Consider the following 13,602-nt stretch of genomic DNA (forward strand, 5'->3'; position numbering starts at 1 on the left):
GAGAGAAAGAAATACGTTCTGGTATATAAGATATGACAAAGCTTTTACAAGACTATAACACACTCATTACTAATCAAATTTTGCTTAGTAAGTAAAAAATGAATGGCATATAACATAGCAGACAGAGTGCCTACAATGGAACTCCACAGTCCTGCCTTTAAATGCTGAACTTAAATCACGGCTCAGCCATTTAAAAATTATGTGGCCTTGGGCAAATCCCTTCACCTTTTGAACCTTAGTTTCCTCATCTCTTAAATGGAAGATCACTACCTACTTCACATGACTGTTGGAGGATGAGACTACACAGTAGGTAAAGCACACTAAACCCAATCAGGGTACTGTCCCCCGAATGGTAAATGCTATGTGAGACACAGAAACACCGCATTCAATACAGAGTACAGGTTTCTGCTAAATAAACAAGAGCTATTTTTTTTTTAAAAGACTGTATTTGTTCATTTGAGAGAGAGACAGAGAGAGCACAAGCAGGGGGAAAGGCAGAGAGAGAGGGAGAGGGAGAGGGAGTTGCAGGCTCCCCAATGAGTTGGAAGCCTGATATGGGACTTGATCCCAGGACCTGGAGATCATAACCTGAGCTGAAGGTAGAGGTTGAATCATCTGAGCCACCCAGGCACCCCAAAAGCTATTATTATTAATAATATCTTGCAAAATGTGGATCACATCACTAACACTTTTTAAAACCTGTAAGAAACTAAAGGTTTTAGAGATAGGCAACATGGGAAAGCAAGAAGCATATACTTTGGAGTTAGGTGAACCCTTGTGGCGAAAATTTGGCTCCACAACTTACTAGTTGCATAGACGTGATCAAGCTATTTAACTTACCTCAAGTTTCTTAACCACAAAAAGGAAATAATACTTATATTTCCTATGCAGAGTAGCTGAGAAGATTAAATAAAAACCTGCTTACTACCAAATCTACAGACTGTATACTTTTCAAAAAATAAGCACAGAAAATAGCAAAACAATGAAAACAAAAGAGATGAGTAACAAGATAAAAAAGAAAATGACAAAGATCAATTATATAATTATAACAACTGTAAAAAAATAAAATAATTTGTTAAAAGAGAAAGGACTCAGATGAGGCCAATAAAGAAATTAAACACTGTCTATAAGAAAAAGAGCTAAAATAAAATCAAAGAGGTTGAAGGTAAATGATGAGAAAAACTACCATGTAGAAAGAAAAAGAAAACAGTCTACAGTAAGTCAGACAAAACTAAATTCAAGGTAAAAAGCACTAACAGCACAAAAAGTCACCTTCAAATGATAATCATAAAGAAGATCTAGCCATCAAGAATTTTATGGGTCAAACAACACAGCATGGAAATGAAGCAAAAATGATGGTAAACACAATTTATAACCTAAGAAATACTGGCCATGAGATATTTTAACACACTTCTCTAAATTCCATACTAATGAAATGCAAGGGCCTATTTAGCCAGAGCAGCTCGGTCCTGACCCTGCCCCCACACCCTTCAGGGAACTTACTTAAAAACAAGTTCCGAAAACCAGTCCCAGGTAACAAAGCCCAAATACAAGCATGGGTCAGGCCAGGTGGAGGTATCCAGTCGGTGGGGTGCATACTGTCTCCCTAGCTACAAAGGAGTGTGGGCCCCGCCCTTTGGGTGCCCTTTGGGCGCCAACTCTGACCAAGGTCATAGGCTAGTTCAAATATCTACTATAGGGTAAACTGTAATTCAATTGGTCACTTATGTGTTACCTAGCAGGACTGTGCAGCTTTCTCTGTGTTTCAATCTCACTGGTCACCTATGCGTGGCCAGGCCCAACCACATGGCCTTTGCCCTTAAAAGCTAGTCTGCAAAGAAGAGAGAGGTAGCCTCTTTGCAAGAGATGGCCCTGGCCGGTCAGTTTGTTTCTCAGTGCTTGGCACGAAAAAAAGCTTTGCTTGACCTTCACTTTGTATCATTCTCGCTCCTTTGACCATGGACCCAACATGAAATACATTAAAATAAGTAAAAATACAGGTGAGCCAAAATTAAGTCACAACTTCAGAAGAAATGCTAAAGAATAAAAACTTTGGAAAAAAATAATAGAATTACTAAATAAAATCTGTAGGCCAGTTACTAGAAAAATTAGATAAATCTAATATTCTCATAATCAGGTATTTAAATTTCAGGAAAAGTTATGAAAAATAAATACAATATAAAGATGATTAGTAAATTTTAATTAGCAATAATCGTGCCTCGGATAAACCTCATTGGCTACGATACTGCCACTGCACAAAGCTAAGATGATTAGTAAATTGTAAAATGTGACTTAAGTTGGATTACTACAATCCCATGAGAAAGAAGCAAGCTGTATAGTCCATACATTACCATCCTATTAATTATTTTTTATAATACTATAACATTTGCAAATGAATGGATTAAAATCCAGAGAAATAAATGATTTAATAGTGGTTATTTCCGCTGGGAGTGGGGAATGTCAGATTATGGGCGATCTTTCCCTATGTATGAAAATACATTTAATACTGTGCAATTTAGGGGCACCTGGGTGGCTCAGTGGGTTGAGCCTCTGCTTTGAGCTCAGGTCATGATCTCAGGGTCCTGGGATCGAGTCCCGCATCGGGCTCTCTGCTCTGCGGGGAGTATGTTTCCTCCTCTTTCTCTCTCTGCCTGCCTCTCTGTCCACTTGTGATCTCTCTCTGTCAAATAAATAAAATCTTAAAAAAAAAAAAAATACTGTGCAATTTACTTTGGTAGTCAAGAAAAAAATGAGGACTAAAATATGGCATGGGTTCAAAAAAAGATGCTAAAGTAATCAAGAAGGGCCTTTTAAGCTAGGTTTGGCATGTTATTATTATTTTTAATATTTTATTTATTTGAGAGCAAGCAAGCGAGCATAAGCAGGGGGAGGGACAGAGGAAAAGGGAGAAGCAGATTCCCTGCTGAGCAGGAAGCCTGCTGTGAGGACTGATCCCAGGAACCTGAGCTGAAGGCAAACGGCTTAATCAACTGAGCCACCCAGGGCACCCACTGGCATGTTATTTTAAGTCAAAATACTATCTCCCTGAGATTAAATGAAGTGTGATGACACTTATCTGGATCTGCAGCTAGTTAAACAAAGATTATGAATCCAAGTCAATCTAGAGAGGCATCTAGTGTGACATGCTAAAGTTCAGCTCTCAAGTTTGGCCTAATGGGAACACAATGCATGCTTACTAAATGTGATTAGCTGGAAAAATCAATTAAAAAATAACTAGATGTTGATAGCTTGGACCAAGTTCAGGTATGCTTTTGTAATGTTACTATTTGCTCCTCCCTTCCCTCTATTGTCTTTATGTGACTTTTTTTTTTACAATAAAAATTGTAATTTATGAAAGCTATGCTGAAAAATATTTATAAGATAAGGGGCACCTGGGTGGCTCAGTCCTTTAAGTGTCCGACTCTTGATTTCAGCTCAGGTCATGATCCCAGGGTACTGGGATCAAGACCCACTTTAGGCTCTGTGGTCAGTGGGGAATCTGTTTGAGGATTCTCTCCCTCTTCCTCTGCTCCTTCCCCCTCACACTCACTTCTGCAAGCATCCTCTCACTCTTTCTAAAATAAATCTTTTAAAAAAATTTATAAGATGAAATAAAATAATAAAACAATCACCCATATATGTTGCTGTAACTATTCCTACTTCAAACCTAAGGCCTATGCATACAACCAATGCCTAAAAGGAAATACAGAAAATCATAAGTTGTTTATATGGGTGCTGGGATTCTGAGTTATTACTTTTGTCTTATAGAAAGCATTTATTATTAAGTTTATGTGGCAAATAAGAAACAAGGGAATTATTACACTTACTACACGGAGGTCGTCAATGCGTTTTTCAAGAAGAGCAGGTAGACCCTCTGGGAGTGTAGGCACCACCTTGGGCATAACCTGAGAGGCATAGGTTGGCTGGGTGGTGTTTCCATTCTCTCCCCCTGACTCGGAGAGGGGGCTACCATCAGAAGCAGCATCCAGTAATCTGTCAAAGTCGAAATCATCTAGCATCTCTAGGGCATTTTCAGCTTCCTGAAACAGTTCATGTTCGTTTGTGCCAACAAAAATAGGGAGGTCCGGATCAGCACTGTTCAGATTTAAGTCCGAGACGTCATTTCCCAATGCTACAGCAGTGGAGGGGGGTTTATTCAGAGAGGAGGTTGTTAAGTTCACTGGGACTTTGGGGTTAGGCTCCTTCTTTAATGCATCCTTCTCTTTCTGAAATTTTCGTATCATGGCAGCTAGAGAAAGAGAATCTTTATAACGTTTCTTCTTTTTTTCAGACTTGTGGGAATTTAGAGCCACAACTCTGTGAAGAAAAAGGTCATCCATTAGGCTATGTATAATTTTAAAGTTGAAAGCCCCATGTAAATAAGCAGGCATAGATCATCAAAACAATCATTTGATATATGGGAGAGCAAATTTCTTATTAAATTATCCTTTTATCACAGCATCTTTCTCATCATCTGGATGGACTGTCACTGAGGAAAGGTCGATAGGTAAATGGTCATCAGAGTGAAGAAAATGAATGGACTAAAGTTAACAGAAAGAAACAAAACAGAATGTAGCTCATATTTATTAGAGAATATGAAGTTAAACTTACTACTGTTTTTGGAATGTTCACATCCTTAAGCACTTCTATAAAGTGGTTGCCTAAGAAATAAACCAAGTAAAGAAATGCACTTTTGCTGAAAACAGAGTTGCCTTACAACCAGAGAAGCTCACACAAGTACAACTTCAAACTGATATTCCAGGTGGTTTGTGCTACAAGCTGCCAAAGAAATGCAAAATCTTTCTAGACCCTATTCTATCTGCTGCTACGTTCTGATCACTTTCACTTTCCATTCTGGGAACAGCCATGTGAGGCAATCATATACGTGTAATTTTCTGTGACAATGTTCTCCCTACAGAAACCATGGGGGAAAAGGTGGTTTCAGTTTAGTTACCACTCTCTCTAGAAATCTTTCCTACATTCTATGGCTTATATGCTTCTATACGCACTACAGAATCAAAAAGATGATTTGTACTTTCAAGGCAAGCCCACGTTTCATTAACTGTTACATACTCCAAATACATATACTTGAAATACAAATACAACAATACCTGGTATACAACAGGTATTTAATAAAGATTTGATGCATGAATAAGTTATGAATTTGAGAAAATGACAAATTCAATAAAAGGCATTATAGATTTTGTTCCCAAAGAAGTTTACTTGTAAATAATGACCTTTTAATATATTCACTAGTAATCTATATGTTTTTCCTTAATTACTTAATGACTCCAAGGTCACTAAAATCTCATGTTTACAGGAGGATAAATACCTCCCTACATCAATCTTTTGAATACTGATAGGCCAAAATGCAGATGCACCTCCCCTGGCAAAGAGGGGAAGAAAATCCAGCCTCTCATAGTTTCTGTCCTTTAGTTCTCCAAAAAAAGTCAGAGAGAAGCAAGAGCAAATGGTAATTTTATGAATGCATAGTATAAACATTTTATTCTTATGACTTAAGTCTTTTTAAGAAATTCTACTTGATGTTTAGAGATAATGTCATTACCTCAAATTATAAGCATGAAGAACTAAACAAATGCCTTTTTAAATAGTACAACAACTATAAATTGTTCACACAAAGACGACTGCCAATCCTCAATCCCCAGGCATCTAATCAGCTTAGTTTTAGCACAGAAAGTTCAAAACAACTGTTGAAGGCTTATACCATCTTTTCAAACTGATTCTTTTTGGTAAAAAGTCATAATGAGTAAAATACTTAATAAATGAATGTGTAAATCTGATCTAAAGCAATGTGAGTCTCTAAAATGATAAACTCTTATACTTATCAATAAATAAATATTAATTAATTAAAATTGAAGATGACAGATTGAATATTGAGTGTCGTGAGAGGTCTGACTGCTGTCAGACATGGCCCACAGACATGGGCAGGAACAAGGCCATAGCAAACTGGAACTTCCAGATTATAAACAATGGAAGACAGAAGGAAAACCATTAGAAACTGTCCAGGAGAAGCTGGCTGCACGGACCCATAGGGCCGCAATGAAGCTTGGAGATACACCCGTGCTTTTGCAAACAATGTTTCCTTTGTTGGTGCATTATTAAAAGAATTCAAATGGGGATTTGCTGCATTTGTGGTAGCTACAGGAGCTGAATATTACCTGGAGTCCAAGAATAAAGATAAGAAGCATCACTGAAGATAATACCTGGAAATATCTTAAAGGCTTCTTAAATCTCTTATAAAAATAAGATTTCTTCAATGTACTTGTCTGTGTGTTTCCCCTTAAAGAATACTAGTAAGATTTAGTAAAGAATACATTCGCAAAAAAACCCCCAAAACCTAAGAAGATAAAACTTTCTACTTACTAATACTTATACCAAATACATATAAATATTATTAAATATAAGTTAATAGTCATTGACATTTATAAATAGAGTATTAAATTAGACCCAGCAAAGCTGAATGAATTAATGCTAAATATATCTTTCTAAAAGGGCAGCTGGTCATCTATGACCCTATGATGTTTAATTTTACATACCCCAATTGTTTGGGTACTTTTTTCCTTGGCTTCTTCTCCTTTTCCCCTTCCTCTTTCCGCTTCCGCTTCTTCATTTCAATGTCATCTTCTTTTATTTTGGGAATCTTCAAATGATAGAAGAATGTATCAGTTATCTGAGTATCAATACTTTACTCTTTGATGGTATCAATATAGCATCCAGGGTAGTTTTCTCTCAAAGTTCAGTGTACATTAGGAGTGCTTGTAATAAATGCAGATTCTTGGGGTATATGAGCACTGCGTGGTTTTTAACAAACATTCTGGTCATTCTGGTACAAGTAAGTCCTTTGATCACACTTCAAGAAACACTTAACTAGGGGCGCCTGGGTGGCTAAGTGGGTTAAAGCCTCTGCCTTCGGCTCGGATCATGATCCCAGGGTCCTGGGATCGAGCCCCATATCGGGCTCTCTGCTCGGCAGGGAGCCTGCTTCCTCCTCTCTCTCTGCCTGCCTCTCTGCCTACTTGTGATCTCTGTCAAACAAATAAATAAAATCTTTAAAAACAAACAAAAAAATACTTAACTAAGGACACTCTTCATTTCCTATAACAATGTATACATTCCATACAATTAGCTTTATAAAATACATCTTAGAAAAGGTAATAGCTTTTCACCATTTCTTTTTTTATTTTTTTTGTTTTTGCTTTTCATCATTTCTATACCGAGTCTTAACTTACCCTAGAAACTTACTCTTACCCCCCAAACAGCAGATTATAAGACCACATATGGAGAGAGAAGTTTTAAAAGAATACAATTCTCCTATTATGTAAGTATCAATTTCCCCTTATCTACATAATTTTACCTTAAAGCATGTAAATAACTACAGATTCATTAAACAATGGTTAGCATTTTATTTTTCCTTATATTCACAAGTAAATAAAAAAGTACACCCTATTAACCGAACACTCATTACTACTGCAATGCTGGATAAACTTACTTTGGGTGGCTTGTGCTTCTGGTTGTCTGTAATATCTTCTTCTTCAGTATCTGAAGCTTGGCGAAACTGCAGTGTGCCAGTGTTGATGTAAAAGCCTCCATATTTTGTTGTTAGAGAAGCAGGAACTAACTCGTCATACTGTATTTAAAAAAAAAAAGGTCTCAGATACATCCTATTATTAATTCTATAAATGTATCAAAGAATCAAGCACTATGTCAGCACCTTCCTTAAATCCTAACTACAAAACTGAATACAATGAGGATGTTTGTGGAATAAATTAAGAAAAAGTTAGTATCTGAGATAAAAATGAGCCGGGATTACTCAGTATTTATAAATAATGGAAATTCTGGAATAACAACACAAATTCTATCATCTGCTGAGAAAAATGTAAAGATCACTACTACTATTCTTAATGATAAATGATTCTTTTTTTGTTTTATAAATCTTTATTTATATATATTTTTAAAATATTTTATTTATTTATTTGACAGAGAGAGAGATCACAAGTCGGCAGAGAGGCAGGCAGAGAGAGAGAGCGGGAAGCAGGCTCCCTGCTGAGCAGAGAGCCCAAGGCGGGGCTCGATCCCAAAACCCTGAGATCATGACCTGAACCGAAGGCAGAGGCTTAACCCACTGAGCCACCCAGGCACCCTACCTATGTATTTTTTAAGTGAGCTCTACACCCAAAATGGGCCTCAAACTCACATCCAGAGATTAAGGGTCACATGCTCTATCCACCAGCCGAGCCAGCGAGGCACCCCAAGAACAAATGATTGTGATGAGAAATTCAAACAAGTTAAAACAGATGATTAAACATTCAGGCAAAGAATAAATTTCATCTCCCAACATATCAGTATATAATTTTATTCATAAGAAGATTTTAAAGAATAACAAAGTTACTTCTTGTGTCTTAGCTCTAAGCTATTAGGTGGAATTTTTTAAAACAAAAACAGCATAGTATGTGTTTAAAAAAGGAGAAAACTAATTGCCCAGTTCATTAAGCATACATTGTGAAGAGCCAGGTACTTGGCTTGAGCAAGAGATGAAAATTACCTAAACTAGACTGAAGGTTTGACCTAAAATATCACTTAAGCTGATGTCCTCTAAGCTTGGATTTTAAAGTTTATCACTTCTCACCTGATGAAAATGGACAAAAGCAAACATTAAATGAAGGTCAATCTTCACCAAATAATGGAGTCCTAGATAAGTAGTTCCTTTTTTCTCAACCAGAAAAAAGGAACTACTTATCTAACAGAGCTACATACCTGCTACCTAAGGTCCCCAAAACTCTACTTACAGTCTCTTCATATTTTGTAATTTTAAGAAAGTCAGATTTTTAAGGAGAATCCTTTGCCATGGACAAGGAATATAGAGCATGTACTAGTTACTCTAAGAATCCTAAGGCTAAGTACAAAAATTTTGCTTTTAACTTGTATCCTTTTCAATTAAATAGTGAATAGAAAAAGAAAGAATTTCCAGTTTAATCACATTGAATCAAAGAGAAATGAAGCAGGGGGGAAAAAGGAATGAAGTGCTTTCTTGTTGCTTCATTTGATGGGCTACTATCAAGATCTATGGGTAAAACCTTCAGAAAGAGTCCAGTACTATCTGTAAGCAAACAAGTGATGTGAAGAGTAGAGAATTAAAAGTGAAATGACTCTGTAGTAATTATTTTCTGGAAATGAATAATTGCAACAAACACATCTGTACTTTTCGCTTACACTGCTTTATAATTTACAATGCTTCTTCATATAAATTATTTCACTTGGTCCTCCTGATACCTTTGAGGCAAAAAAAGACAAGTATTATTCCCATTTTATAAGTGAAAACCAAATTTAGAGGTTAAGAACCTTGCCAGAATAATTTTTTAAAGCTTAGAGTAGAGGCTCTGGCTGTATTTCAAACTATCCACTATATTAAAAGCAGCTTTTCTGACAGGAAACACATTCATCACTACATTAAAGGGCAACATGGTGTTGTCCATATCTGTATGCTGCAGTGTTTTACTAAGCTTCCCCTATCAGAACACTCTTCAGGAGAACAAGCTCTTTATGCATATTAATTTAGCCCTTTAAGTAGAATTTCATTAAGAGGCAATGGAATACTGAACTTGAAAATCAGAAGGCCTGGATTTAGATCCTTTGGCTATGAAAGGCAATTGTGACCCAGAGGAAATCATTTAACATCAATACTTTGGGGTTGTGTAACAGTGACAACATTACTTACTTCAGAAAGTTCTAGTTTAATTTAAAAGAAACAACCTAAATAAAAGTGTTATTCATACCTGGTATTATAATTTATTAAATAATAAAGAAAAACATTTTCTTTCAGTCTTTACAGAATCTGGCAATATCAGTGGGACTAAAAATAATCTTCAAAAACATTTATTTTCAGGTATTTATAGCAGTAAGTAGTGCATGATTCTGACAATTAATTAGAACCAGATTATTTTAACTCTCTATCAAATAATTACAAACAGTGAAAGCTTACTGGTAATACAATAAATGAAAAGAACAGAAAATCATTTGGTTGGATTATAATTGTCAGTCTGAATTATCTTAAAAAGAACCCAATAATCTGTTAAAGATAACAATACAAAATTATTTGGCAAGTCAATAAACAGGCTGTATTCTAATTCAATTTCCTCTTACAAAACAGGAAACTACCTCGTCCTCTAAATGTCAACAATTAATTCTAAAATTTTTAAACAACTTATACCTACTAACTTTGTCCTTATTTTTTTAAAGCAGTAGCTTTCAAATTTTCTTCACCACCACCCAAGAGGAAAATACACATCAAAACCCAGTGCATGCACACGCACATATACATATTAAAAAACTCACATAATCTACTATGATTTGCTATGATAGCTCCTATTCTAGTCTACTTCATTTTCATTAAAAATACTGGCCACACTCTCTATAAATTGATACATAATCCAATTATGGGTTGCAAAAGTCTGAAAAAACACTTTATTCAAATATTCCGACCAAAGCAGAGAAAATTGGGTAATGTTAAAAGATCTGCTTAGAAATCTTTAGAAACCTAGTCAAGTCTAGAATCTATTAATTTTGACTTGTGTTTCATATCAAGGTCAAGACTCTTAAAAACATTCCATCCTTCAACCTACAAAAAGGTTTGTCAACTTTTCTGGTAACAAGACTTCTCTACCCCAAAGAGCATTGTCAGTATTTTACTCCTATAGACCGGGCTATCTGGTATGGTGAACCTGTTTATGTCAGGATACTAAAATAACTCAGGAATATGATAGGGTACCCATGATGCCTCCTGCTGGAAGTTCTACCTATCACTTTCCTACCACTGAATGCCTTGTATTCATCTGTATAACCAAGCAGTGTAGTCACAGGAAAAAGAAATACTAATTTGTGGGTAGTATTATAATGCTTACCCTGGTATCACTTTCTGCATATTCTAAGAAATCACTGTACAATGCAGAGGATACCATAAGTCCAGGGTTTAGATTATTCTAGTGCATTGAGAAGAATGTAAGAACATATACCTTACCTACTCCCAAACACAGTACGTCTACTTTCACTTGCTCTGTGATCAATGGACTGCTACAGTCCCTAAATGCTTTCCTAAATTCCTCTTCATTTTGTAAGAGAAAGAGGACTCCAGGGGAAAAGCTGTAGGGCTTGATCAAAACAGACAGCAATAAAGGCTGGCATTCAATCATCACCAGTGCAGAAAGGGTTGGCAGCAGCAACAAAACCGAAATACATTTTAAAGATGTCTGCCAGATTAACTTCAACCTAGTAGCTCTAATCTTCAAGTTCACAAGGTTCTTATCTAAAAGTCATTTGAAAATACACCAGCCCAAGTTTGGGAATATCAATAAAAATTCAAAATGTAAATACCCTCGATCAATAAATCTCACTGCTAGAAATTTATCCTATACATATATTTGCACATTCTAATTAATCTTACATATTTACTCAAGTACACAAAGATAAACATGCACAGATGCTCAACTGTTTGTAAGCACATAAAAGTGGAAACAATTTAGATGTACATCAACAAAGGACTGGCGAGTAAAAACAAATACTGAACTATTTTGGTAACTTTATCCTTGACTTCTATCCCAAATAAACAATTGCTGCTATATTAAAGATACATTACTCACAGCCTCTGAGTTATCAATAAATGGATCTGTCTCATCATAGCCAAAGCCTATATCAATTAAATCTTGAAGCCGATCCTTCCGGTGTTTACGGGGTTTCCCACCCTGCAAAAAACAGATATGTCAGACTGATATCAGTATTCATGCTATTTCCATAAACTTAAAAAAATAACTGTCAGAAGAATTCCAAATAATTTCTATAGATAATCCCCCTCTCCAAGAGGTTGAATTTAATTCCCCCCCACACTCTGAATGTTAAATTGTGCTTAGGGACTTGCTCTCAAAAGAGTAGAGAATGAAAGGGAGGGGAAAAAGTAACTTTATAATGAAACACCTGGCCAACATGACCTTGGCCAGGTAATCAAGTGCAACAACATCATGATAAATCTTGTTGATAGCCATGTACCCTTGGTACGCTGCGATAAAAATGGCACCTTTGTGGTCTTCTCACAAAAGCCTACATGGCCAGGTAACCACGAGAAAATATCATACAAATTAACCATAAAAAAAAAAAACAACAGGCAGGGGCGCCTGGGTGGCTCAGTGGGTTAAAGCCTCTGCCTTTGGCTAAGGTCATGATCTCAAGGTCCTGGGATCGAGCCCCGCACCAGGCTCTCTGCTCAGCAGGGAGCCTGCTTCCTCCTCTCTGCCTCTCTGCCTACTTGTGATCTCTGTTTGTCAAATAAATAAATAAAATCTTAAAAAAAAAAAAAACACAGGCAAATTAAACTGAGGGACATTGCACAAATAACTGACCAGTATTCCTCAAAGCTTATAAGGATAATTAAAAACAAGGAGAAAGCTGATTAACTGTCACAGTCTAGGTGAATCCAAGGAGACATAAAAACTGAATGTGATACAGTATTCTGAAAGAGATTCAGTACCTAAAAAGGGCATTAGGGGTAAACCAGTAAAATCTAAATAAAACACGGGAGTTTAATTAATTGTAATATAACAATGTTGGTTTGTTAGCTGTAACAAATCTACTATACAAACCCAAGATATCATGGGAGAGAGTGCGTGAGAAATATATGGGAAGTCTCTGTATTATCTTTGTAACTCTTCTGTACAAACTACTCATAAATTTTTTTAAACTCCCAGAATTGTACACATTAAACATAAAAGAAAATGAAACATGAGTACATGTGTATACATGAGTATATATATACTCATGAAACATGAGTACATGGTATACGTGAATAAGATATGAAGTCTAGTTAACTGTATTGTGCCAATGTCAATTTCCTATTCTTGGTAACTACAGCTATGTAAGATATTGGGAGAAACTGGCTGATTGGTACAAGGGGACCTCTCTGTATTATATGCGCAACTTCACGTGAGTCTATAATCTCTTTAAATAAAAATATTTTAGGGGCGCTCGGCTGGCTTAGTCAGTAGAACATGTGACTTAATCTCACGGTCACGGGTTCCAGAGCCATACTGTGTGTAGATTACTTAAATAAATAAATGAAAACTAAAAAAAAATTTTTTTTAAAAAAGAAAAACAACAATTTAGGGTGCCTAGGTGGCTCGGTTGGTTACATGTCCAACTCCTGATCTTGGCTCAGGTGTTGATCTTACCATTGTGAGTTCAAACTCTCCACTGGGCTCCATGCTGGGCATGGAGCCTACTTAAAAAATAAATAAGGGCGAATGGGTGGCTCAGTTGTTTAAAGTGTTTGACTCTTGCTTTTGGCTCAGGTCGTGATCTCATGGATCATGGAACTGAGCCCTGTGACCGGCTGCATGGTCGGAGGGGAGTCTGACGATTCTCTCCCTCTGCGCTTGTCACCCCTACTCTTTCTTTCTCTCTTTCTCTCTCTCTCAAATAAATAAGCAAACCTTTAAATAAATAAATATATAAAATAAAGTAAAACAACAACAAAACAAAAAGAACCTGTTAGGGTACATTCCATTATTCATGTCCTATGTTTTTAAAAGATTTTATTTG

The 13,602-nt window shown here is 36.3% G+C and overlaps 2 protein-coding genes and 1 pseudogene across 6 annotated transcripts in view; 1 reads left to right on the forward strand and 2 right to left on the reverse strand.

The window, feature by feature from the left end:
• UBN2 (ubinuclein 2) overlaps positions 1–13,602 on the reverse strand; it is a 95,010-nt gene that overhangs the window by 50,111 nt on the left and 31,297 nt on the right. For all 5 annotated transcript variants that reach the window (XM_032868158.1, XM_032868140.1, XM_032868150.1 and 2 more), the window contains exons 3-6: positions 11,655–11,756; positions 7,511–7,648; positions 6,558–6,661; positions 3,828–4,317 (exon numbers count right to left, since the gene is read on the reverse strand). In XM_032868158.1, coding sequence (XP_032724049.1) covers positions 3,828–4,317; positions 6,558–6,661; positions 7,511–7,648; positions 11,655–11,756 — 834 coding nt within the window. The remainder of the gene's footprint in view (positions 1–3,827; positions 4,318–6,557; positions 6,662–7,510; positions 7,649–11,654; positions 11,757–13,602) is intronic.
• LOC116879011 lies at positions 2,147–2,263 on the reverse strand (annotated as a pseudogene).
• Positions 5,929–6,264, forward strand: LOC116873923 (NADH dehydrogenase [ubiquinone] 1 beta subcomplex subunit 3-like). Its single transcript, XM_032868182.1, is given in 2 exon segments — positions 5,929–6,040; positions 6,043–6,264. Coding segments are annotated over 2 exon segments (285 nt in total). The 3' UTR covers positions 6,216–6,264.

The sequence above is a fragment of the Lontra canadensis genome, unplaced genomic scaffold (assembly GCF_010015895.1).
Source record: "Lontra canadensis isolate GAN:19392208 unplaced genomic scaffold, GSC_riverotter_1.0 scaffold2, whole genome shotgun sequence".
NCBI lineage: Eukaryota > Metazoa > Chordata > Mammalia > Carnivora > Mustelidae > Lontra > Lontra canadensis.